A 24,538-nucleotide genomic window follows, 5' to 3' on the forward strand; every position below is an offset into this window, starting at 1 on the left:
TAAATGTACACAGAATCCCTGACATGTAGATTTTAAAACTAATTAATCCTATTTAATATATAGAAATTGTATAATATATACAATTTTATAAAAACAAATCTTTAAATGAAAGGTTTATAATAAATACCTCTACGTGCGGAACCATAGCTTTTTGTTTCAACACCATGTAGTGTGTCTTGCAATGAACTAATAAGAATCTTGCAACGATCATCATTTGCCACTTTGGATTGTTTTATAAGCGATATTGCAGTAACCAATGTTTCTATAGCGCTTGCATACTCTCCTACAAATGAAAAATACAAATATAACTTCAATAATATTAATCATACTTCATCTCTAAAATCACAAATCACATGATTTAAATTAAAATCATACCTAAAATAAAATCTAACATTACAAAATTGCATAATCGTACAAATGTATAATCACAACTAAAAACAAACCATATTCAGCTACTGAAGCTACCTAAAAACATAATGTTTAAAAATTAAAAAAACAAATGTTGTCATGAAATATAAACAGCTTTTACATTTATCATAATAAGATTCAAACAAGTCATTTTCTAAAAATGTAAACAGAGAATGATCACAATTTTCCTCTTTTAGGTAAATTTCATAAGAAAGCTACCTATAGTAATGGATACTATCACATACACATGAACATGAAGTTAATTAAATAAAATAACTACACATATTTAAATATGAAAATAGATATAATCAGAATGTATATAAATAATTTCAAATCCACTCAGTAATGTAACGTTGGCAGACCAGGTTACATGGTATAAATTTTCTAATTATTTTATTTTTAGTTCTTAATTGACATCATATTTAAATCTATGTAGTTATTTTAACTGACTTCATGTTTTGTGTATACAATAGTAATTTTAACCATTTTAATATTTCAACCTTTTAACTATTATTAAAAAAAAAAAAATTGTTATGTTTGATATGTAATTTTTTTATATAATTTATATATAACTGATGATGCAGGATCCCGTGAAAGTGCTATTGGAATAAGGAAAAGAAAAAAATAAGGTGTCATTTCATTTACTTTGTAATTCTGTTCTTGGGTTGTTCAAGTTGGTTGATTACAAAAAAATACTATATATATATGTGCTAAACTTTCTTATTAAGAAAAATATCAAATTTATTTAAAGTTCCTATTATTCTTTGGATAACAGCCTAAAACTTATCTAAGTAAAGTTTTTTGATATCACCAACCATTGGTCCACGGGGTGGAAAAGATAGGGTTTCGAAGACAAAAAAAATCATACCTCCCTTAATAGGCACAGCATCAAATCGGTTTAAAGTGGTCATTAGTCCTCTAAACATTACCTAAAAATTTTGTCTGAAACAATTTTTGATATGACCAACCCTTACGGCTAAGGATGAACAAAATGTTGCTAGAATTATAAGAAGGTGAGGCTTGTCGTATGCTTACATGTGAAACTTTTTTTACATGCAACCCCTGTCATATTGAGTAAATTTTAAGTTTTTCTTAACTTTAAGGTGGAAATCTTTTTTATCACCTACTTAGCATTGGTGAAATCTACCTCTGCCTTCCGGTGTTCTGAAAGGGATTTTTTTTCACGGCTTGTAAATGATTGATATCTTAGCAGAATTCTCATAAATTTCACATCAGCTGACAAATAGTAATCTCTGTGTTTTTATCAGCAACATTCATACCTTGCATCACTCCTCAAAGCTGGATATCCTCAATGGATATTCTCTACTGAAAGTTCTTCCAATTATATATAGCCTAATTATATATCCATAATGCACACATAAGGTTCAGTCTTATCTCTTCTGTTATCAATACCGCTTTATGTTTAATAAAACTTAACAAGTTATGTTAAGCTATCGTAAATTAACATGTCAAGAAAATATCAACTATACAAATATATATAAAAAAGAAAATGATTTATCTTACAGTTTCTTAATTGCAAATGGAAGTTATGGCATTTTTAGCAAAAATTCAATTCGTTTGAAAATAGCTGCTAAACTCTGAAGCTGTATATTTCATGTATGTGGAATGTAATGTTATTTATGAAGAAGAAACATAGATGGTTGTAATTTCAGTTACAACAGAGATGGGAATAATTTCAGTTAAGACTGAGGTTATTAAAATAAAACCATTGTGGAAAAATCTAGCAGATATACACTCTGCATTATCAGCCAGTGTATGAACGTTGGGTAAAAACAAAAAAAGATGGTGAGATGGTGAAACAAGCAAGAAAAATGTGCTTATTTTTACTTTCCCTGATGTTATAGTACAATAACAGAGTCCAGAAATACTACATTGTTAGTTGAAAAATTTAACATCTTCAGGTACACACACTGACGTCTTATTTTGCTTTAAACTGTGGAATGATTCAACTTATTACAAAATCAGTTAACAGTAGAGCTTGTATATCTGGAAATTGGTTCTATCAAATATTTGAAAAAAATTTATCCTCGGATTGCAATTTTATAAAATTACTAATTTATACAACACCCTAATTTGCATTTTAAAAATAATTCAGAATCAACATACAAACATGTTTTTTTAAGTTTCTAAAAACTGAAGTGTTTTCAGAGTGGAAACAAATTATAGGTGAGAATATTTCAGAACTCTGACAGTTGGTAACAAATGGATTAGGATAAATATTAGCGGTCAGTCGATTAGCATTGACTGTGTGGAGACGACTGTATGGCTGCACAGAATGTGTGGCTAAACATCTCCATAGCAACATAACAGTATTAGCAGATAATACAAATATGCATTTCTTTTTAGTAGTAAATCAGCACACAGTTCACACCGTTAGTGCGTGTATAATGTCACTACTTGCTTTGTCAAGCAATAACACTGTGTGCCATCTGTTTCAAGATAACTTGCCACAGGTACCTTGTACTGGTAAACAGTGCTTCCAAACATGATTCATTGTTTAATAATGAAAGCAATATCTCAGCAATCAACCCTTACAATAAAACACTTTTAAAACTTTTAACATTTCTGGCTTATCACCCTACTTTATAAATTTTTCTTATTTTTTAAATTTATAGGTTTTATAAATTTTTCTCATGTTTCTAGTTTCATTCTATCAACTTGAAATTGATTATTTAATACAGCAGATTCAGGAAAGTAAGTTTTCAGTACTCCAAAATAGCAATGGACTATTAACCAGAAAATCAATGTTTTAATGAAATTATCATTTACATTTTTATACAAATTTTTTTTCATTAAAATACATTAAAAATTATTTTAGTCCAAAAAAAGACTCTTACAAAGTTAGCTTAAATATAAAAAAACTAGGTAGTAAAATATGAAATCAAAACAGATCACACTTAGCAAAGAAACATTATTCATTATAATTAACAATTTCATTTTGCTGTACTGATTGTACAAAAAGAATAGATTATAAAAAAATGTGTATGTATAATCAATAATATTACTGTAAACAATAAACTAAAAGATCTACAAAAAAGGAATAGAATTTTATTACTGTTTATCACAAGACAAACATTGCTTGTAACAAATACAATTTCTTTTCAAATTTAAAACTTAACAATTACATAAGACAATACAACATACATACCAGCAGCTGCATCAGAGACAGCTCTTGCAATAGCAGAGCTTGAAACAGTCCTATTACGGCTCATAATCTCTTCAAATTCTACCTCGCTTAAAGGTGGTGGACCTTCAGCTCTATGTTCTGGAGGCGGTGGCCCAACATATTGAGGAGGCTGTAAAATATTTTTTTTTTTTAGAATTAAGACAAATTTTTATTGAAAATGTAAGTAAACTTTATTTATATTTATTTACACACACATATATATACTTTTTTGTTATTGCATTTGTCCCATTTTCCTCTGTACCTATTATATCAAAAATAAAAGTTTTCCAACAGCAGTACAGAATTCATTAACGCCTCTTACCTTATCCTTATTGTTTTTCCATTTTAAAAGTGCTTTCAAGGGTTTCCCTCATAATCAGTTAACAATTTTTTTTAAAAATCACACATTAAAATTGTCACATATTATAAAAATATGTAGTCAAAAAATTAAAATAAAATGTTTCATGTGGTCAGCCACACACATAGTACTGTACTAACGCTATTTAACATTTAATAAATTATACGAATGTGCTGTTATCTATGGCAGTTTTGATAAGAAAGTCATTATCAAACTCTGTTTGTACATTGTTAAACTTTTGTCTATACTTGTATATATAATATTTTTATTATTATTATTATTATAACATCCTTTTACAATTTCTATTATTCTTAAAGTTGTATCCGAGTCAGTGATTGAATGTCTATTGATTATTAAATTGTCTGCAAGATTGGAGAAACCTAATTTATTGTTTTTTGTTAGAGGAAAACTGTGTTATACTTTGTGTTTGATATATATTTTACTACTCTATTTTCAACTACAAATATCTACACTGTAATCCTTTTAATCCTTTTGTTCCATATCAGCAACACTTTGTTCATTGTCTGGTTACTCAACTGCAACAATTAGGTTTTTAATTAAAATCACTACTTCTGATTTCAATAAAGTGTAACTCTTACTCAGCTATAAGTGTATTACGTGATACACTTTTCTTTTTTATTAGAGTTATCCCAATACAATTTTATAAGATAATAATTTTCTTATAAGAGTTATTTACAATTTACCTAACTGTGCATTAAATTAGGCTTTGTCTATATGGGATAACATCAGAAAAATAAACCATGAAAAATTCATTCTTTGTTTAAACGCTTATTTCATCTCAAATGACATAAGCTATGTAGTAATTATCAACATACCTACACACTCTATAATTTTACCCCCGTTACAGCTTCAATGCAATTATATAATCAACAGGAATGTAAATAAACATTTAAATCTGACTGGAATACTAACTATGTAACAACAACCGATACTAAAGTTATAGGTCTTATGTTGTTCTGCCTAATTTTAAATAGCCATCACTGAAACACTGTATAGCTTAGAGATTCCTAACTTTAATATTAAATAAAAATAACACTGACAAAAAATACAAATTATTACCCTGGAGGCAGGAGGCGGACCATAGCCATGAGGAGGCCCATGACCAGGAGGTCCATGAGGTGGACCAGGAGGAGGCCCTGGTTGAGGTGGATGAGCACTATGAGGTGGAGGACCACCTTGCTGTTGAAAAAACGCAGGATTAACATGTGGTGCCGGTGGACCTTGGGGTGGTGGAGGTGCACCATGACCTGGAGGTGGTATACCTGAAACATTGCTCAAATAATTATAGAATGATTCAGTGAATAAAAAAATTTTTAAGAAATCAATCGATCTTAACTAAAACCAATAAAAAATTCTATCCTGGTACTTCAAACTTTATGCTGCCACCCATCAGGAAGACAACTGTTCCAAAGAGTGTTTTTATTTTTAACATGTCTTTTTATGAGGAATATACAAATTAAAAAGTCATCTATATAAGAAAGAGATTGTACTTTCAAAAATAACTGCCAACCCTATCAATTTATAAACAAAGTAACAATTTTAATAATCATCACTATCACCAATCACTTAATAAGGTTAATAAACCTTTAAAGTACATTTAAATAAAGTGTACTTTAAAGTATACTTAATAACCTTTCTTGTACGGTGCATTTTTGAAAAACATAATTAGTGATAAGATTTCTGGTCTTGGACTTTGAAAAAACATCTGAAACTTACACCTAAATAATCAAACAATATGATGAAAACTGTACGCAAATTTTTTTACAAGCGAGATTAAATCTGAATAAATCTAGCTGATAAATACAAGGAATTAAGATTTCAAATCCAGCTATGGAATCTCAAACTGATAAACTTATTCAGGAAAACAGATATTAAAATAGAAAGAACTGCTGAAAATTTTAATGTAGACTTAGGTAAGGTGCAGTTCTATCACAACAAATTTTACTACTGTAAAGACTTATTTATATATAGAACTAAAATTTCCATACTGAAAACATCAATCGATGATAAACATACAAATAATATGTAAGAATTTATAACTACTATCAATATGAAGTAAATATAAGTATCAAAATCATCAATCTATGTAGTCATATTTTTTCTATTACATTTCTTGTTAGGTGCGGAGAAAGAAGTAGTTGCGACTTTTACTGATTTTACTCCCATTTTTCATTCAGTAACAGTTTGTTCTCCAACACTGGTGGCCTTTGCTGTTTTTCTTAAAACTTTCTGACAAGAAAATCATGTTTGAGCAAAGCTGTCTTTTCTCCACCATCAAACAACCCATAGTGCTTATAACATCACTTAGTAACATAAAAACTGCCTTTTAATGAAAATGTAACATTTTATTATTATAAACAAATATAAATAAACAGAACAGAAAATAAATCTGTTTAATAATTAAACGTAAAAAATAGTAAATCAACAGTTTAACAAGATGTAAGCTACCGATTATGCTTAAGCTAACTGATATTGCCTGACTAACCTGATTTTTCTACATCAGATGTCTCCAGGAATAGCAACCTGGAAATTAAAAATTACGAAAAGATAAACTATTTGATATACCCTACACAGAGGCAGTTGAGAGTTAATCCACTCTTTCTTCACTCCCCTTTTCATATCCTTCATTCCTTCTTCTTTAGATGAGTTCTATATGAACTGGATCAAATGCTAATCTAGTTCTCTCTATGGCATCATCCCGGTACCTTCTGGTAGCCACCAGTTCAGATGTTTTCTAAGTGTGAGAGTGGCGACTACTCTTTTATAAGTGTGTCTAACTGCCCAAGGACTGTTTCCTAACCAGAAGTGGCACACTAAACAAAAATTATGACTGAGGTATCAAGTGAATGAAACCAAACCCACCTAATCTTTCATAAAATTTAATCTAAGGTAATACCATACTAAATCCACACCTTAACAAAACAATCCCCATCTCCACACATAACCAACATTAGGCAGCATTGAGTAATGTCATACAAGTACACTTATAAGAAATTAATTTCAGTAACGAATAAAACAGCAACTTCAATAAAGCTATCATTGACTTTGTGAGTGTATAACTCGCAGGAACTGAACCAAACGATTTTGATTAAACAAAAAAACAGCAGTCCAGTTTTTCATTTGTTTTATTGATTCATGACAACCTATGTACCATCTACTTTTTTTCACTGTTTATCGGATACATGAAAATAGATTTATCTTTTTGATAGCTTCCAACAATAAAATATCTTTAAAAAGCAAGCAACAGGCATTATTTCATATTCTAAAGCCACTCATAACCTATGCCACCAATTAAATAAAAATATAGTTTCACTCTTTAAATTCAACAATATTTCAATACAACTCCTTAAAAAAAATTGGAAAAAAGTAATAATTAATGATTTTCTTTTTGGAAATGATGAGTTAAAAATAATAAAACATATGCAGGAAGAAAATTTTGGAAGAATTTATCATTATTACTGTCACAATTTTACCTCCCATCTGATTAGGTGGTGGAGGGCCACGTGGTGGTGGTCCACCTTGTCCTGGTGGTGGACCTTGCATCGGAGGTCCTTGTTGATGAGGTGGAAACTGAGGACCTCCTATTAAAAAAGAGACATATATTAAAAAAGAATCAATGTATATGTATATATTTAAATAATTTTTAATAAAAAAACTCTTAAGCTTAACTAGACCTTACTATAAATTAAATTAGTAAACCATGAAAATGTTCTCCTCAATTTTAATTTAGTTATTAAAATGAAATAATACCTACGTAGGAACAATCATGGTTTAATCAGTTTCAAATCACGTGGAAAAAAATGTATTTATTTTTTAACATACAGTCTTTCAACATTTAGAGTTGAAAAGATGCAGTCATTTCGTTTTTAGGATATTTCATACTTTTTTAAACGCCATTTTGTATAGATGAATCAACCAATTTTGCATTTTTTTGAGATTTATAAAAATTTGAATAACTTCCTTGTTTTTAATTACATCAAAAATTCAATTTGCATTTGAATAAAACACTATATTTTTTGACTAAATTATAATTTGGCCTAAGCTGAATATTTCCTTCAGCAATAAGTTGAAGGAGAAAAAAGCAAAGTTATAAAAACACAAATCATTGATAGACATGAGACAAGAGTTAACTAGAAGTCACTCCCAAATGAGTCTGTCGACGTGAAATATCGGCTGCTTTTAGCTTTACGCCAAAGAGCATGTAACTGTTATGTGCCACTGCCATAGAAATACATGTTTTATCATTATTCATACTTGGAAAGATGCAACCCAGGTGTTTAAAAGGTGTCACATCTTAACCAGTGCATTATAAAGCACAGAAGCATACTTAAATGAAATATAAAATATTCAATAATTAGTTCATTCAAGACTTCAAGGCAAATGTAAAAAAATACAGAGAAAAGGAGGTAAACGTGGTAAAGCTGGAATAATTGAAAACATGGCCTATCATTCTTGTTTTGAACAACTGTATGCTATTAATAAAAATTCTGTTAAATCTCTTCCTACTAATGTTACAGCCCTGATCCATCCAGTGATAAAGGTGTCAACAGAATTAAAAAAAATAAATTGAGAATTTTCTAAAAACTCCGAATTAAGAATGGTTAACTTAAGTGATTGCTGGAGTTAGTTGATAAGAGTAAAATCTGAAAGAGCTTGGCACATAATTTGTAGTGCTGAAGAAGCTGAATAAAATGTAACTGAAAATATCAACAAATTTTTACATTTATTTCAACAGATTCCTGAATTTTCTGAATGCAATCAAGATGATGAAAAAGTCAATAGCCAAATGCTGATGCTGGTGATTTTCAATAGCACACTTTAACCAATTAACAAATTATCGCATTAACTACAAATAAAAATTAGTGCTGTCAACGAAGATGAGAAACTAGGTTTAGAGTAACAAGATGGACGGACTCTGGCACGCACAGATGGTTTTTGTAAACTTAGAAACAACAAACTAAAATGGTGTGAACATCCACCAGACTTTGATGCTCCATAGATATTGCTATTAAAATGAATGAGAGGTGTTGCTGCAAGACAAACACACATGTTTGACAGAGAAAAAATTGAACATTTTAAAAAAAATGCTTGCTAACATTTATTTTTTGTCTACATCTAATAAAGTTTCAATATTGTTTTGTAATTTTTTTATTTTAAATTAAGCAACTTTTAAAACTGAGATTAAAATTGACTTTTAATTAGAATGCAAAACATATTTACGTATTTATGCATTTTCAGTTATGAAATTTGATAAGTGTTACATAATAATAAGTACAATTAAAAATTTTGTGCTCTTTACTTCTTTCATTTTTTTAAACAGACTTTTAGATTACAACTGCTCTTTGAGGTGTTTGGTGTAGAGCAGGTAATTATCTTACACCTTAGAAAAGAGGAAGGATTTATAAAAGACAGAATGCTGTTGTACTGGGGGAAAAGGGCAGTGATGATTACCAAAGTGAGATGACTAATGCAGCAAATTTTGAAAAATGGTTCAAAAAAGCATTAACTATTCTTTTACAGAGATTGGCTGTTTTTTTGTTTTTTTTTGGATTGGCTCTATATAATAAAATGCTTGATCCTGATTAGAAATTCAGAAAATTAGTGGAAGAAAAAATGGCATTATTCTGTGGCTAGAAAAAATTAAAATTAACTTCCTGCTGGCATTCCAAATGTCCACTCTTAACAAAAGTTGCACTTATTGAACACACTAAAGATTTTCTGAAATACCATAAAAGAAATTGGATACTATTACTAAAACTTTGCAACCAAATCATGAGTTATTGTGCATGCCAATAGCCCATTACAAATTTATTGCCATAGTCAATTTGCCCTAGAGTTACATGAGAACTTTGCAACTAATTTGCAATGTAAAAATACCAGAGCTACATAAGAAAAGTATGCAAAATCTCAGAAAAATTGAATACTTCTACTGAGTAAAAAATATCTGTTGCATGAAGCTCCAAAAATAAGTCACTGATAGTTGATCTGAACAGCTTCCCACTCATCCAGTTCAGTAGTTCACAGATTTATTCTAATAACAATTGTTTTTATAACGTCCAAGAATAGTCATAACACAAGTTTCTTTGAAACAAATAAAATTAGTTTTATTTAACAATTTTCAAAAATACAACAAAAAAACAGTCAAATTAAAAAAATATAAGTTGAAAAAACATATAAAAACCTCAAAAAATCTACAACCTCAAAAAAATATAATCGTTAAAAAAAAAATCTTTTAAAGCTAACAGGGAGGTCCAAAGCCCTCATGAGAGAAGCTGATTAGAAATCTAAAAAAAAATACATATTTTTTTAATTAATTATAACTGAAAATGTAGAATTCCCAAAAGAAAGCGATAAAATGAGAAATACAAACTGACACAAATTATTTCTAACTTATAAGTTCAGTAACATCACATCCACAGCCAGGCATCAAAGGAAAGAACCGACCTTCTCAGTACTATTTTTGCCTAGTTTAGCAGTTAAACTCTAAAAACAGAAACCTCTAACAAAAACTTCAAGTTAGCAATAATTATTATAAAATATTAATAATATATTATACATAACATATATAATAATTATAAGTAAATATTATTATAAAATATCACATTCATCAATTTAAAATAAAACTAAAGATAAAAGCGCTTTGACCAGTGTTTATTCGTTGATTATAAACAAAGATAAACTGTTATTCAATTTGTAAAATTGAATAACAGATCTGAAAGGTAATAATGTTGATAAAATTGGCAGATCTTTTCAGTAATCTGCCAGAAATGTTATTTTTTTAACAGTTTTTTTGCTAAAAAAATTAAAACATTTTGTGATGAATCTATTCTTATAATATTGGTAAATAATTTCAATTTTTGTTTAAATAATGCTCAAGAATTCTAATAATCTGAGTTGTTCAGATCATTAAATCACTTACTTAAAAAACTTCCTTGGGGAATTTTGATATTGTGAGGTTTACAATAAAATTCACCTTTGAAATAAAACACTATTGCACAACATAACTATTCGTTCAAAGAATATCAGCCCAGCTTACCTCTTATAAAAGGAAGGGTAAGTGTCTATGTGGGGAGCTGCATGTTTAGATGCGAGTTCTGAGCTAAGTGACAACTAAAATAGTTAATGATAAATATTTAATGAATACCATAAATTCTTTTTATATGGAACGTTTATTTTTTACATAAAATGCATCATTTGTCTGAAGAATAGTTGTTTGATTATAACTTGTGAGAAAAAGTTAATAATCAAATTTTAACATGAATGTAAATCTATTTTCATCAATTTTGAATTTAAACAGCTCCTACCTTAACAAAAGTCTTGGTGATCAAATTTTAATGACTTTATACTAAACATTTGAAGTAGGTTTAATGAAAGTTTTGCAATTTTTTTCATACGTCTTTTTTGATTTGTCTTTGATATGGCTTTTCAATAATTTCAAATGCAGCTGATTACAATACAGCAGATTTTATGCAAATGTTAATACTTAGAGGACTTGTAAAAAAAAAATAATAAGAATATAACAAGTCTCAGACTTTTTCAGGAAGCATTCAAAGCCTCTAACTAAAAATTAAATAAAAAATTTGAAGGTAAATTAATTTATTCTGAAAAATTTTTACTTCCAAAGTTGATATTCTGTATTTTTGTACTAAAATTTGCTATTAGTGTTTTGAGCTATTTTCTTCATTACAGAGCAGAATATGCTCTAGACAAAACATAAAGTTTGTTTTATGCACATTAGTGTGTTTCTGTTTTAACTTGATACCTTTAAAACCAAGAAAGTTATTTAAGTTTATGCAGACCTAAAAAATCAAACTGTTGAAAACGCTTGTACAAAATGGGCAACCAAAAAAAAATATGAAAAATCTTAAAAAAACGAATCCTTTTTCTAACTTTCTGAATGTATTAAGACTGTGCGTTAAAAAATAAATAAATTTTACTAGCAAATTTTATTTTCACATTTCAAGCCCATTTAATAGAAAATGAGTGAAAACCTTATATACCAAATAATACATAATAAGAAATTAGATTTTTTAATTCTATTTTACTAACCTTATATATTTACAGCAGACCTCTGATTTACAAGAATTCCATCTCCATTTGCTACTACACACTCCTTAATTTTAAAATTAAGCAACTGACATGTCACAAAAAGAATACTTACGTGACCTCAAAATTAAGATTATATGTTTTTACATTCCTCCAAAACTCCACCACCCCTTTTTTCTCTACCTGGAATGCTTTTGCAAACCAACAATGTATTAAGCGTTTCACTTTTACTATATTACAGTGTTGCCAGAAAGTTTAAGGACGGCCTACATTTCATCAAATTCACTTTTGTCCCTAAACGATCTGCATTTCTGTAAATGTTTTACGTGATGTTATTAGCCACCTAATTACAGCTTCTCAGTAAAGATTTCACTGCTCTAGCTCTAATACTTTTGGATAGAATTTTTTTTTTTTTTTGTTTTTAAGAGGGTTAAAAACCCTGTTTTCAAACTAATTCTTTTTTCTCAAAAACAGCTAGTCTACACCCACAAAATTTTTACTGCATCTATGTTATCACATAACAATAGTAAAATAATAATACAACCTAGAGACAAAATACTCTTAACTCATTTGGTCACTTCTAAACAGTTTTTTTTTTTAATTCAGTGTCCAAATTGGCCATTTTCATTCCATGATCAACTTACAATTTGTAACACATGTTCTGATTCCATAGCTGTTTTCTGTGTCTTGTTTATAACAGATTGGCTGCAAGCACACATTCTCCCATGATTTTGTTGTTCTGGGGCTGCTGTTTATAACCCCACTATACTTTTTACTGTTTTGTAAAAATAAATTCTGCAGAAGTGGATGATCATCTATCTGAAGATACAAAGTCGCAAATTAGTGGTATGCAGAAGTGAGGTAACTCATACCAATCAATAGCACTTAATATGTCTAAAATGTGTATAGAGAACACATACATTTTAAGGAAGCTGGCAGTTAGAAAACTGGCTTTTAATTTTGAGTCCTAAAAAACCAAAATGCAAGCTGAAGTGATTTATTGTCTGTTATGAAGGAAGATGACAAAGACCTCAATATTTAATATGTCTACCGTCTTCAAGGCTTCAGGACGTAGGTATGAACTCTTTCTATGGACTCAACAAACCCTTGCTAAATAATCCAACTAAAAAGTAACACAAAATTTGGTGTAAGGCTAAACTTTGGTTGGTTGAAGGAGACTTGAAAAAGTGTTGTCTTCCGAGATGAAAGCCGATTTGAACTATTTCCTAGGCTGTTGAAGGGACTATGAATAATATAAAATACTGTCAAACAATAGAGGAAGTCATGCTGCCATCTGTTATATAATTGCTTGGGAGAAAATTTTATCCATCAGCAAAACAAAGCCCTGTGTCACACCTCTCACTACACTACGGACTGGTTTTCTAAGCAAGATGTTAAATTTCTATGATGGCCAGAAAGAAGCCCTGACCTAATTCCATCAAAAAATATATGGAACATGATGGCTCAAATCTAGTTAAACAAAAGCCTAAAAATAAGATCAAGCTTAAGTTTACATTGGCACAGAATTGGCAGAACAATCATTAATCATTACAAAGCTTACAGAATCTGCGCTGAAGAGGATGAAGGGGTGCTACAAGGCATAAAGGAGACCCTATTAAATACTGAAACTGGTACTGTATTACATAATTTTATTATTTTGTATCAATAAAACTACCTTTTTTTTAGGTCTGTCTCTAAACTTTTGGGCAACACTGTAAACACCCAAGCAAAACATTTTTCAACATTATTGCAATTTTTATTAGTATAACAAGCTTTTAATACCCATTTTCTTACACTGCCTGATACACTTAGTGTCTTTCCTATCACATTTTTATATTATAACATTTGGTTGAACATTTCTGTAACTGTGCTTTACACAATCTTATGCAACAAGATTTATTTTACATTTGTATAATTATCTACATTCACAACACTTATTGATCACAAACATAATTTGTATAAATTTAAAAAGAGTGCTGAATCCCTTTTACCAATGCTGTAAAAAGAAAATGAGAATTCATCTGTCTCAACCCAAAGTAAGAAAGTATTTTAATGAAACAAACTACTTACCAAATGTAATCAGCCAGTTCACTCACAACCACGCAACTATTTATACAAAGGCAATGTCAATATTTCAAATATCAAGAGCATTTTAAAACTGAGGAAGCATTCTTCATTAGTAAAGTCATTTGATTCAATAGAAATCAAGTTGGGTTCAAGAATATTCAAATTTTAGATGAAGCTATAAATGGAGTTCTTTAGCCAGTGAAGACTGTCCTAGTTCATTAGCTTAAATAATAAATAAAAAGGAACATTCTGCTCATTTAATATTTATATTCAATTCAATTAAATAGACCTTGTTGCCATTATAGACAATACATAGCTGAAATGCTAATATTCTATCACAAAGAACAGCTCTAGAATATATTAACAGTTTTATAATTTTAACTTGTAGTGTTGTACAAAGCAGTATGACATGATCCCTAGTAGTTCTAGATCAGATCCGAGATCTATACGTAGAATATTTTTAAAGCTATTTTTAAAGGAAGAAAGAGAGAGGTATTGCATTGATGCTTTTCAGATGTGAATGTGGTAAAGGACGGAGAAAATTTGATGGATGGAAAAAGTGAGAAATGAAGAAGTAATGAACAGGATTAAAGAAAAAAAGAAGCGCACTTATGATGGAAAAAAACAAAAGAAAAGGAATATAGTTTTTGGAATAATTTTAAATAATATCCGGTTAGGATATATGGTTAGAGGAGGTGTAATCTTGATAACTGCATTAGAAGGGTCAATATAAGTAGAAAGGAAATGAGGAAGGATAACATCAACAGATTAGGTGAAGACTGTAAACTACAAGGGGACAAAGAAGTCTTGGGACAGGGATGGATGGAGCTAACAGTAAGGGACCGGTTGCCAAACCCAACACCAGATGACAAACCTGCCAGACATTTGTCTAGTAGAATTTTCATTTTCCTTTGGAAGGTATTCTTCCACCCTATGGACTATGAGCACTTGCTCTTCATAGACAACTACTACAATAGTATCTGATTCAAGAGCTTTTAGAGGAAAACTACTGTACAAGTTCCATAAGATCAAACCAAAATGGAAACCTGTCTGATGTTATTTCTAAAAATATTATAGTTTAAATAGAAGCCTTATTTTCAGACTGTTTGTGAGTTGAAGTGGAAGGATAAAAAGCATGCCATTATAATCAGCTTTGAATTGGAGAATTAAACGATCAATGTTGTTAGTAAACAAAGGGGTGAAACCTTAAACCAAAGCCTGTGGTAAAATATAATCAATTTATAGGAGGCATTGATCATGTAGATCAGATGGCAGCATATTATTTTTTGAAAGGAAAATGCTTAAATAGTACAAAAAAATGGATATTCATATAAGCTATCTAAATTTTTATAGTTATATTTTGTTTTTAAAAACAAATCAAAATTATTCTTTAAAAAAAAATCTGAGATTCTATAATTAGATTTCTAACTTTAACATCAGATAATTCTGTACATGTTCGTCTAATTATTTTCCTTCCAAACAAAAAGGTACTGTTGCTGTTCAAGTCATTTGCTAAGGCATCGTCAGTCATTGTTTAAGATTATGAACAGCAGAGACTACAGATGATTATGTTAGTCCATTATTATTTTTAAAAACTAACATTACCAAGAAACAGTAAAAAAAAGGGTTTTTTTCAATTTTACGTATCCGCTAATTAAGATGAAAAAGGCTAACAGTGAATTTCTTCTTTTTTTTGGGCTGTGTTGTTGATTATGTTAAATAAGAACTATTTTTTTCTATACATTACCAAAGTTTTTAATTTATTTTTTTTTTGTGCTAAAGTGAAGACTGAACTAAAGTACAATAAATAATTAAATCTTCTTTATAAAAACTAACCACATACACTGGATAACAGTGGTAGCTTTCTTCTTAGTTTTATATATGTAATTGTACATTTTTGATGATGGAATTTTGTTGTTATACTGGTAAGGTTTTTGTTCTGACAACCAAAGATATAAAACCAAAATAAAATAAAAACATAACCAGCAATATCACTAGATATCCTTTACACTTCTTGAACTTCCTATAATTAAGCAAATTCACATATTAATTGATAACAGTTCATAAACATCACTTAATGTGATCATTCTACAGCAAAGAGAAAAAAAATATATATATATAAAACTTTCAGATTATTAACCATCCATATATGTATTCAATCATGAAAGTAAATATATCAAAAAATGCTCAATAAGATAAAAATGACATGAACTTATATAAAAAAAATCTTAATGTGTAAAAACAGAAGTTAAATTTGGATCACCTTTATCACAAAATAGGAGGTACACAAAATTGTTTGCCCTTCATTAGCCAAGGTATCATTCTTCTTAATTCTTAAATATATATTTTAAAAACCAATTTCAAGAGAAATTTTTTTTGAAAGATGATTTATACTAATTATTTGTTCACATTAAACAAATAATCAAAGACATAATTTGATAAATTAAATTTATGGTTCCATTCTATCAATTATGAAGTAACACATAGTCTATGAATGAAGGAAACTTACAGCAGCACACTCCCATTAATGTACCTAATAAGCACAGAAAACCAACAAACAAATTAACCAGTAACAATAATACCTGGAGGTCTATTCCATTCAGGACCACGTGGTGGTGGTCCCCTTTGATCAGGGGGTGGAGGACCTTGCCCAGGTGGACCAGGTGGTGGTGGACCTCGAGGTGGCCCTTGACCAGGAGGTGGTACCTGGAATGGCTAATCAATTAACAAACATTAAACAACAAAATGTATAGCCAAGCAAAATAATACACCGCAAAATAAAAATCAAACAATTTGAGTGCAAATTCAGCTTGGCAAAAAATAAATAGACTAACAAATAAATATGTAACTAGTTCAAACTTACATTATTTTACATTTAAGATTGATTACAGCTTAGTATCGACCTATCATGGTAATTGACTAGCAAAACTACCATAGAAAATCAAACCCATATGCAATTAAAAATTAATTTCATTATTACATCTAAATTTTTGCTTCCTAACCTAAGATATGTGCAAATACTAAAATTTACTTATTGCTAAATTTTTAATGTAGTTTAAAAAATCCATCAGTCTATGGATATGACACGATATCAATAAAAGTATCACAAGAGATCTAATATAAAATAATAGAATTTAATAAGGTATAAAATGTAAACACAATTTAATCTGAACAGGCCTTTAAAGAAACAACACAATGATTGAAAGTTGGTTTCAAGTTAATAGCATATACACTATATAAAAAAATCTGCTTTAAGCTAAAATAAATAATTCTTCAAATTTCATAGAATGACTCAAGTTTTGGGATCTTCACTATAGACAAAGAATAAAATAAAACTGTAATGGTGGCTAAGTATTTTGTGTTATAATTACATCAAGTGTGCATCAAAATAACAGGAAGTGAGTATATTACACAACTGCTTTGTAAAGATAAATATTTGATGATCTTTGGGATTTTATTTCTTGTCACTGAACTACCTCTAGCAAGTTTTGGCCTTACATACATCTTAGAATTGGTTGAAAGACTACTGAACTATATCAGATGTGTCCTTGCTGGCAATTTTATCTATATATTTATAATTAAAATCTGAAGTTAATGTAACTTCTAGGTCACTCTCCTTGGACAGTATTCAAGTATTGGCCATTTATAACATACTGATGCTGCGGAATATTGTTACCAACCACAGAAGACATGGCACTTCAGAATATTAAGGTTTTACAACCAGTTCTCTGACTTTCTTTAGTAAACTGAAATTTGATGACCTATCAAGTACAAATTTATATGAGATTTATAAATAAGCCTGTCATCAGTGAAAATTTTTAAACATACTGTTATTTTTCTTATAAAATTTTACAGGCTGACAATGACTGGATGATAATTTCAATGGTTGGTGATTTTTTGTTCATGACAAACAGAAATCACTAAAGAAGTAATTAACCATTATGTTGAGATCAATACATAACATCGTATTCGTAAGATATGCAAGAAGCAGTGGAAAAACTGACACAAAAGGATACAAGTGGACAAATACCATAAAAAATATAAATATAAAAATTTAAGTTTAATTATAAATTAACAAATTTCAATTCAAGATCCATACAATATTACTAATCCTTAATCTGGCAACTATAATTATTTAAACCAGAAAGGCATTCAGCAACTTTCATAACAAATGATAAACAAAAATCCATAAAAAAGAAAAAAATAATTTTTATTTTATCTTATATGAAAAAAAAGATAACTGCAAACTGGTAATACTTAAAATTATTCTTGTTATTTCAGCACTTCAAACATGAGAGGTGGATCAAAAAATAAGTTACAACCTTGCTGTGTTCTTAAACTGAAAGGGATATATTAATGTCTTGTGGTGGCAGCACTGGTTGTGTTGATGTCTTCACGCTCCCCCAGCAACAATTCTGTACAACATCCAGTACATGTATAGTATCATTGTCAATATGGTATATCCGCTAGACATGACATATTATATCTGTCTAGAGGTATGAGGTAGTGCGTTCAGTAGTCCAATTTTTATGAAATTCATAGCCAACTTGTTGAGGTATATGGTGAGAATGCAATGTCATGCCCCATGATCACAAAATGGTGCCAAATATTCAGAAATGGAAGAACAAATGACAGTGAAAAACTGCGTGCTGGGCATTCTTCAACTGCAAGCACAACGAGTAACATGGAATGCGTGAATAAAATGATCTTAAGTAACCAGCACATTAAAATTAGCGAGTGAACTTAACATCAGTTATGGTAGCGTCTTTGCAAATTCATGATCAGCTTGGTTACCATAAGATGTGTGCACGACAGGTGCCACATCTGTTGATCGACAACCACAAACATGAACGTTTTGCATGTTCTTTCTTTTCTTCAACGTTATACCACAACTGGTCCACAGTTTTTTAAACAAATCATCACAGGGGATAACAGCTGGGTGCTTCATTACACTCCTGAGAATAAATGAACATCAAATGAATGGAGACAAAAATTTGCCACAGCAAAAAAAAGTGAAAACATCCCCACAGGTCCGAATCTCACTGTGAGACTTAATTAAAAATTACATAAAGCCATTAAATATCAAAAAACACGGAAAATTGAGCGATAGGGTCATTTTTCTTTACGATAATGCTACTCCTCATATTCAGCTCATGTGACAAAGGAGTTACTGCAAAAATTCAAGTGGGAAGGGTGGACTCATCCACCTTATAACCCTGACCTAGCACCCATGACTACCACCTGTTTGGTCCTCTCAAGCGAGACCTGGGAGGGAAACGATTAGCTAATGACTATTAACTGAAGGAAGCTTAAATGGTTGAAGGAAGAAATTGGACATAACTTTTATGAGAGTGGAATTGAAAAACTTGTCATGAAAAAGTGTTTAGAAAAGCTTGGTGATTTTGTCAAAAATAAATAAAAATATGTATTTTGTTCGTTTAAAAAAAAAGTTTTATAAATATGTGTTTGTTTCATAGAGGGGTGTAACTTACTTTCCGATTGTCCCTCATAAAATTTTTGGTTGAATGCTTTTATAAATTTATATAAAACTGCAAAATTAAAAATTTTGCAGTTTTCATTTCTTATTAAAACTGCATAAAAAACCTACTGAATCATTTATATAAGAAATTCATTATAACAATAAAAAATTAATAATAATAGGCTACTGTGGACAAAAGTTGTGGACAAAATTTTTTTGCCAAATCCTATTTTAAAAGTTAATAATTTTTTTATTAATTATTTATATAAAATTGATTAAAATAGTTTACTTCTTTCTAAAAAAGTGAATGAATTAAAATTGAAAAAAATTATCTTCCAAAATATCTTGTAAATGTTTATAGTTAAATAGATTTAAATACTAAATTCTTTTAAAATATACTTAAAACAGGCACAGAAATTTATATTTTTAACAAATGAATGGAATAAAAAAAAGAAATATCAGGCATAAAAATGTACTTAATACTGCATAAAAATTAACAAATAAGTATAAATAACTAACAAATAAGTAACACTACCTTTATGACAAAATTACTACTAAAGTTACGTTATAATGTAATGAAGTGAACCTGATTTGTAGACTACCACCATTTAGTAAGTTAAATAAATAAAAAGTCGAACAGTTTAACTGGAAGTAATTACTCTGCTTTTATTTTTATAGATCATTAAAAACTATTAGGGAAATTGTTTTAATTTTCGAGTAACAGTAGATGTAAGCAAGAACATAACAAAAGAAGATTAAACATTTACAAGATAAAAAAAGATAGTGCTTTGGAAAGAAATATCTATCATCTATTTGGGTAAAACAAAATTGTTATAATTGTAATTAAAAAGTGAAGCTTTTTTTAAGTTTTAATAATAAAATTACACATAACTACTTAATCACAGGCTAACGGGGAAAAAAGCTGATAGCATAAAACAATGATTTCTATTAAATAAAATAAAAAATTTTACTTTCACAGCAATAATATTTTACCCAAAATATCTTTAATTAAATTCACTATTAAAATTTTTTAATATATGTCAAAAGAATAACAATAAAATTTAGATCATAAGTTCATTATCATAAACTACAATAACATATCAAATAACCCAATCTAGAATTAAATGGTTGTGTGGCAATTTTTAATTTTTATATATTCAATCCCTCACATTTCTTGACTATTAATTTTAACTATTTCATAACTACATACCATAATATTTTTTGTAACTGGCAAAAGCAATTCAACTGACAACTCCAGAATATCCTAACCTAAATACTTCAGATAATCGATTTTCAACTATAATATTATAAATGTTCTTACTTACCATTCCCGGCGGACCTGGTGGTCTCTGCTGCATTCCTTGTGGTGGAGGTGGGCCTTGAGGTCTCATAGGCCCTGCAATGAATTCTGCCCAATTACCAATTACAATAGAAAGAAAAAACCAACAATAAATATGTCAAGTAATAAAATTAAAAATAAAAAAAAATAAAATAATGCTATTAAGATATCAGTAACTAATATTAACTAACTGTAACACTAATTGATAATAGCTTTGTAAACAAATATTATTTCTCACAAAACACTCCAATCATAAATAAATAAAAATAATAAAAGAGATTTCTTCTATTTTTTAACACGACTGAACGACTGATCAGGAGTTGCAGTAGTATGAGTACTATCCAATTTTAATAATAGCACACTTTCTGTGTACAATATAACATTCAGGAACATTGTTTTTAGTTATTGTACACTATCACAAGCTAAAGCATATTGTGCTTATAATATAAAATAAGAAAAGATATTAATGAATAAACATGAGAACATATAGGCCACAAAAAGATAAGCTTGAAGGAGGTAATCAAATACACGAGGTGTGACAAAGTACTGGGTTTTTTTTTATTTTATTTTTATATGCGTATGTATGGAAATCACCTTCAAAGTAATTCCCTTCTTCATAACAATGTTGGAAGACTTCAACTAGAATTGCTCTCAGCTCCTTTGGATGTTTTTGACAGATATCCTTTCAGGTGGGTTTTGATCCTGGGGAACGAAAAAAATCCCACGAACTAAGATCAGGCAAATGAAGAGGAGGTGAGGAACCACTGCAATCCCTTTTTTTGTCAAAAATGATGGAGATGGCCATGTGACAGGGGGACATGTCATGGTAAGCACCCATGTTTTCAAAATGTCTGGTCTGACATGAAGCACCCTTTTTCTGAGTTTTTCAAGAACTTCTTTATAAAAAAAAAAGAAAACTTTGTTGATAATTTGTCCTTGGGACACAAATTCTATTTGAACAAGCCCCCTACTATCAAAAAAACAAATCAGCATGGGTTGATTTTTGATTTGCTCATTCGAACTTGTCTTTCGTCAGTCAGGGTGCCACTCTTGACTTTTGTTTCTGGATCGTACTCAAAAATCCATGATTCATCACCAGTGACCACACAACTGAAGAAATCTGGATCATTATCAATTCCGTCAAGAAGGTCAAGGCATAGATAGATTCTTATAATTGTCTTTCTGCTCAATGGAAAAGTTTTTTGGCACCAACTTGGCACACACCTTTCTCAAGCTTAAATCTTTAGTCAAAATCTCATGAAGGTAAAACGATTAAAATGCTTTGTGCCACTGAAAAACTTGTACTCTTGATAAGGAATGTTCCCCCAAAGACTTCTTGCAACTTGTCATGCATCCACCTCAAAGTTTCATAAAGTTTAACACAAAATTTTATGGCACACAGTTGCTCCAAAAACACAACTTTACTTAACACGCTCTCCAGGTTTGCGTATTATCACACAAGAATGAAACTTTCACTGAGCATCTAGAGTGGCTGACATACAACCTATGTTTAGGGAGAGCCTGTATCATTGTCAGATCACTCCTGCTGTTGCCAGTCTTATACTTTTCTGCCACACCTCATAAATCATGTATGACTTCCCAAAAACTGAGACGCTTTGACATTTTTAAAAATAGAGGGAAAAGTAACATATTACTTAAATATAATAATTATGTGAAATGCAATAAAACACTAAGTCTTAGAAGAGATATAGCTTATGAGACATAAAATATTAAAAAAAAAAGTTTTATATTGTATTTCTTCCTTTTTCCTTGGATGTAAGTAATTTATGAAATTACAAAAAAATTAACCAATAGGAATTACAGATGCACAAAATGTACCTCATTTTTACCTTTTTCCTGTTACATTTAAACAGTTCTATTTATTACAACAATCAGTTGGATCATGGTCAGGTTAATAACCATACGAATTATTAATCCCAAAGTCATAACCATATACCATAGTTCAAGTAATCCACCATTACACACTTACTGTCAGAACAGTAATGTTATTTTAACATAAAAATACAAATCAACCTCTTTAAGTATGACATACTACAAATTTAATTTAATTTACTATTAAATTTAATTTAGTGAATGAGACTTCCAGAAAGAGAAAGAATTAAATGAATGTGGGAGTAATCCACTGACCAGAAAAGTAAATAAAAAAAATAACAAATGTAAAAATTACACACGTGTGTGTGTGTAATTTTTTATATACTTATATCACTTATATAAATGAAATCAAACTTAAGTGGGAGAATTCCCACCAACACTGATCACAGATTAACAATTAAAAATTACAATTCAAACATAAGCCTTAATTTATCATAGGAATTTAAAAAGCTTATTAATTTTGATACATAGCCGTCTCATAATGTACAAAATCGAGAAATGAATGTGATTTCAAGCATTATGCAACAAATCTAAGGACCATTATGAGACAGACAATAGGAGGAGGAATCGATACATTAAATGCAATAAATGCTTGACAACCTCCCTCTTCACAGTTGCTATCTTATATTGTTGACTTTCATGGCAACAGATACAATTAATGCATTGAAAGCCTATTTTGTTAACAATAAACCACTACTGCCAACCTAACTTCAATGTAGGAGTAATCCACAGATCAGAAAAGTAAATAAAAACACAACACTTTAAAAAGGCAAGTGCTGTCATGCTTGATGAAGGCCAGCTGAGTGCAAATTCCAGCTTAGTGGGTTCCAGGTAATGAAAGGGTTGATGAAAGCTGTTACATTGGAAATGTGGAATATAATTAATAAGTTCCTACCTAAATAGGAACCAACAGAACATATGCATGTAAGTGACTACTAACATAAGAGACAAGCTCATAATTATCCACAATTATTGGATACATAATAAATTTGTCAGATAGTGTCAAAAAACAATTATTACATCAAAGCTCACCAGAATACTGTTAGTCAAATGTGACACATGATGATTAGTCGTAAATATTGCATACAATTCAGAAAAAATTAATACAAAAACATAATAAGAGGATTATTATTCTTCGTTTTCCTTCTTATCAAAAGAGATGGCTAAATTTTTATGAGCAAGAAGCAGTGTGCTCAAAATGTTCAGGATATAATTAACATTCATCTTCTCCATTATTTCTAATTTTATTATCTAACTTCTATAAGGTTAACTTACATATTAAATATAACTACATTATATTTAATATTCCTAACACATTTAGTGAGTCTTTCATTCAAAAATTACATAAAAGGTTTTGTATGTTCATTCAGACTCATCACCTGGGATCCAAACCTCTCATTATAAAATAAATAATACCTCTTAACAGAATAAGAAATTACCCAATTTTTATGGTCAAAGTATTTTTAAGAACAAATCAATTATAATTTGCCCTTAGTAATCTCAGTCAATGTATCAAAACTTTATATAATAAAATATCCTGAAATTCTTTAAATTAATTCACCTAAAAAGTAGCTGCAAATAAAAACACAGAATCTAAATTATCAGATAAAATTATATACTGAAGAAATCTGTCATCTATTGGTAAAAATCATATACAAAATAACTATCTGTTGATAGTTTTGGATATATCTTGGGGTAAATTTATTATTTACATAAAGTAGATAAATACTAAGAACTAAA

The 24,538-nt window shown here is 29.5% G+C and overlaps 1 protein-coding gene across 13 annotated transcripts in view; it reads right to left on the reverse strand.

The window, feature by feature from the left end:
• Positions 1-24,538, reverse strand: part of LOC142332044 (cleavage and polyadenylation specificity factor subunit 6-like) — a 150,892-nt gene that overhangs the window by 120,656 nt on the left and 5,698 nt on the right. For 10 of the 13 annotated variants that reach the window (XR_012758129.1, XR_012758128.1, XR_012758131.1 and 7 more), the window contains exons 5-10: positions 20,892-20,974; positions 16,670-16,802; positions 7,448-7,555; positions 5,034-5,236; positions 3,578-3,725; positions 128-283 (exon numbers count right to left, since the gene is read on the reverse strand). Coding sequence is in view for 9 of the 13 variants with exons in the window: in XM_075378158.1 (XP_075234273.1) it covers positions 128-283; positions 3,578-3,725; positions 5,034-5,236; positions 7,448-7,555; positions 16,670-16,802; positions 20,892-20,974 (831 nt within the window). In the remaining 4 variants the exon portion in view is untranslated. The remainder of the gene's footprint in view (positions 1-127; positions 284-3,577; positions 3,726-5,033; positions 5,237-7,447; positions 7,556-16,669; positions 16,803-20,891; positions 20,975-24,538) is intronic. The other 3 variants (XM_075378155.1, XM_075378154.1, XM_075378153.1) reach the window with 3 other exon arrangements.

Source organism: Lycorma delicatula, chromosome 11 (assembly GCF_047948215.1).
Source record: "Lycorma delicatula isolate Av1 chromosome 11, ASM4794821v1, whole genome shotgun sequence".
NCBI lineage: Eukaryota > Metazoa > Arthropoda > Insecta > Hemiptera > Fulgoridae > Lycorma > Lycorma delicatula.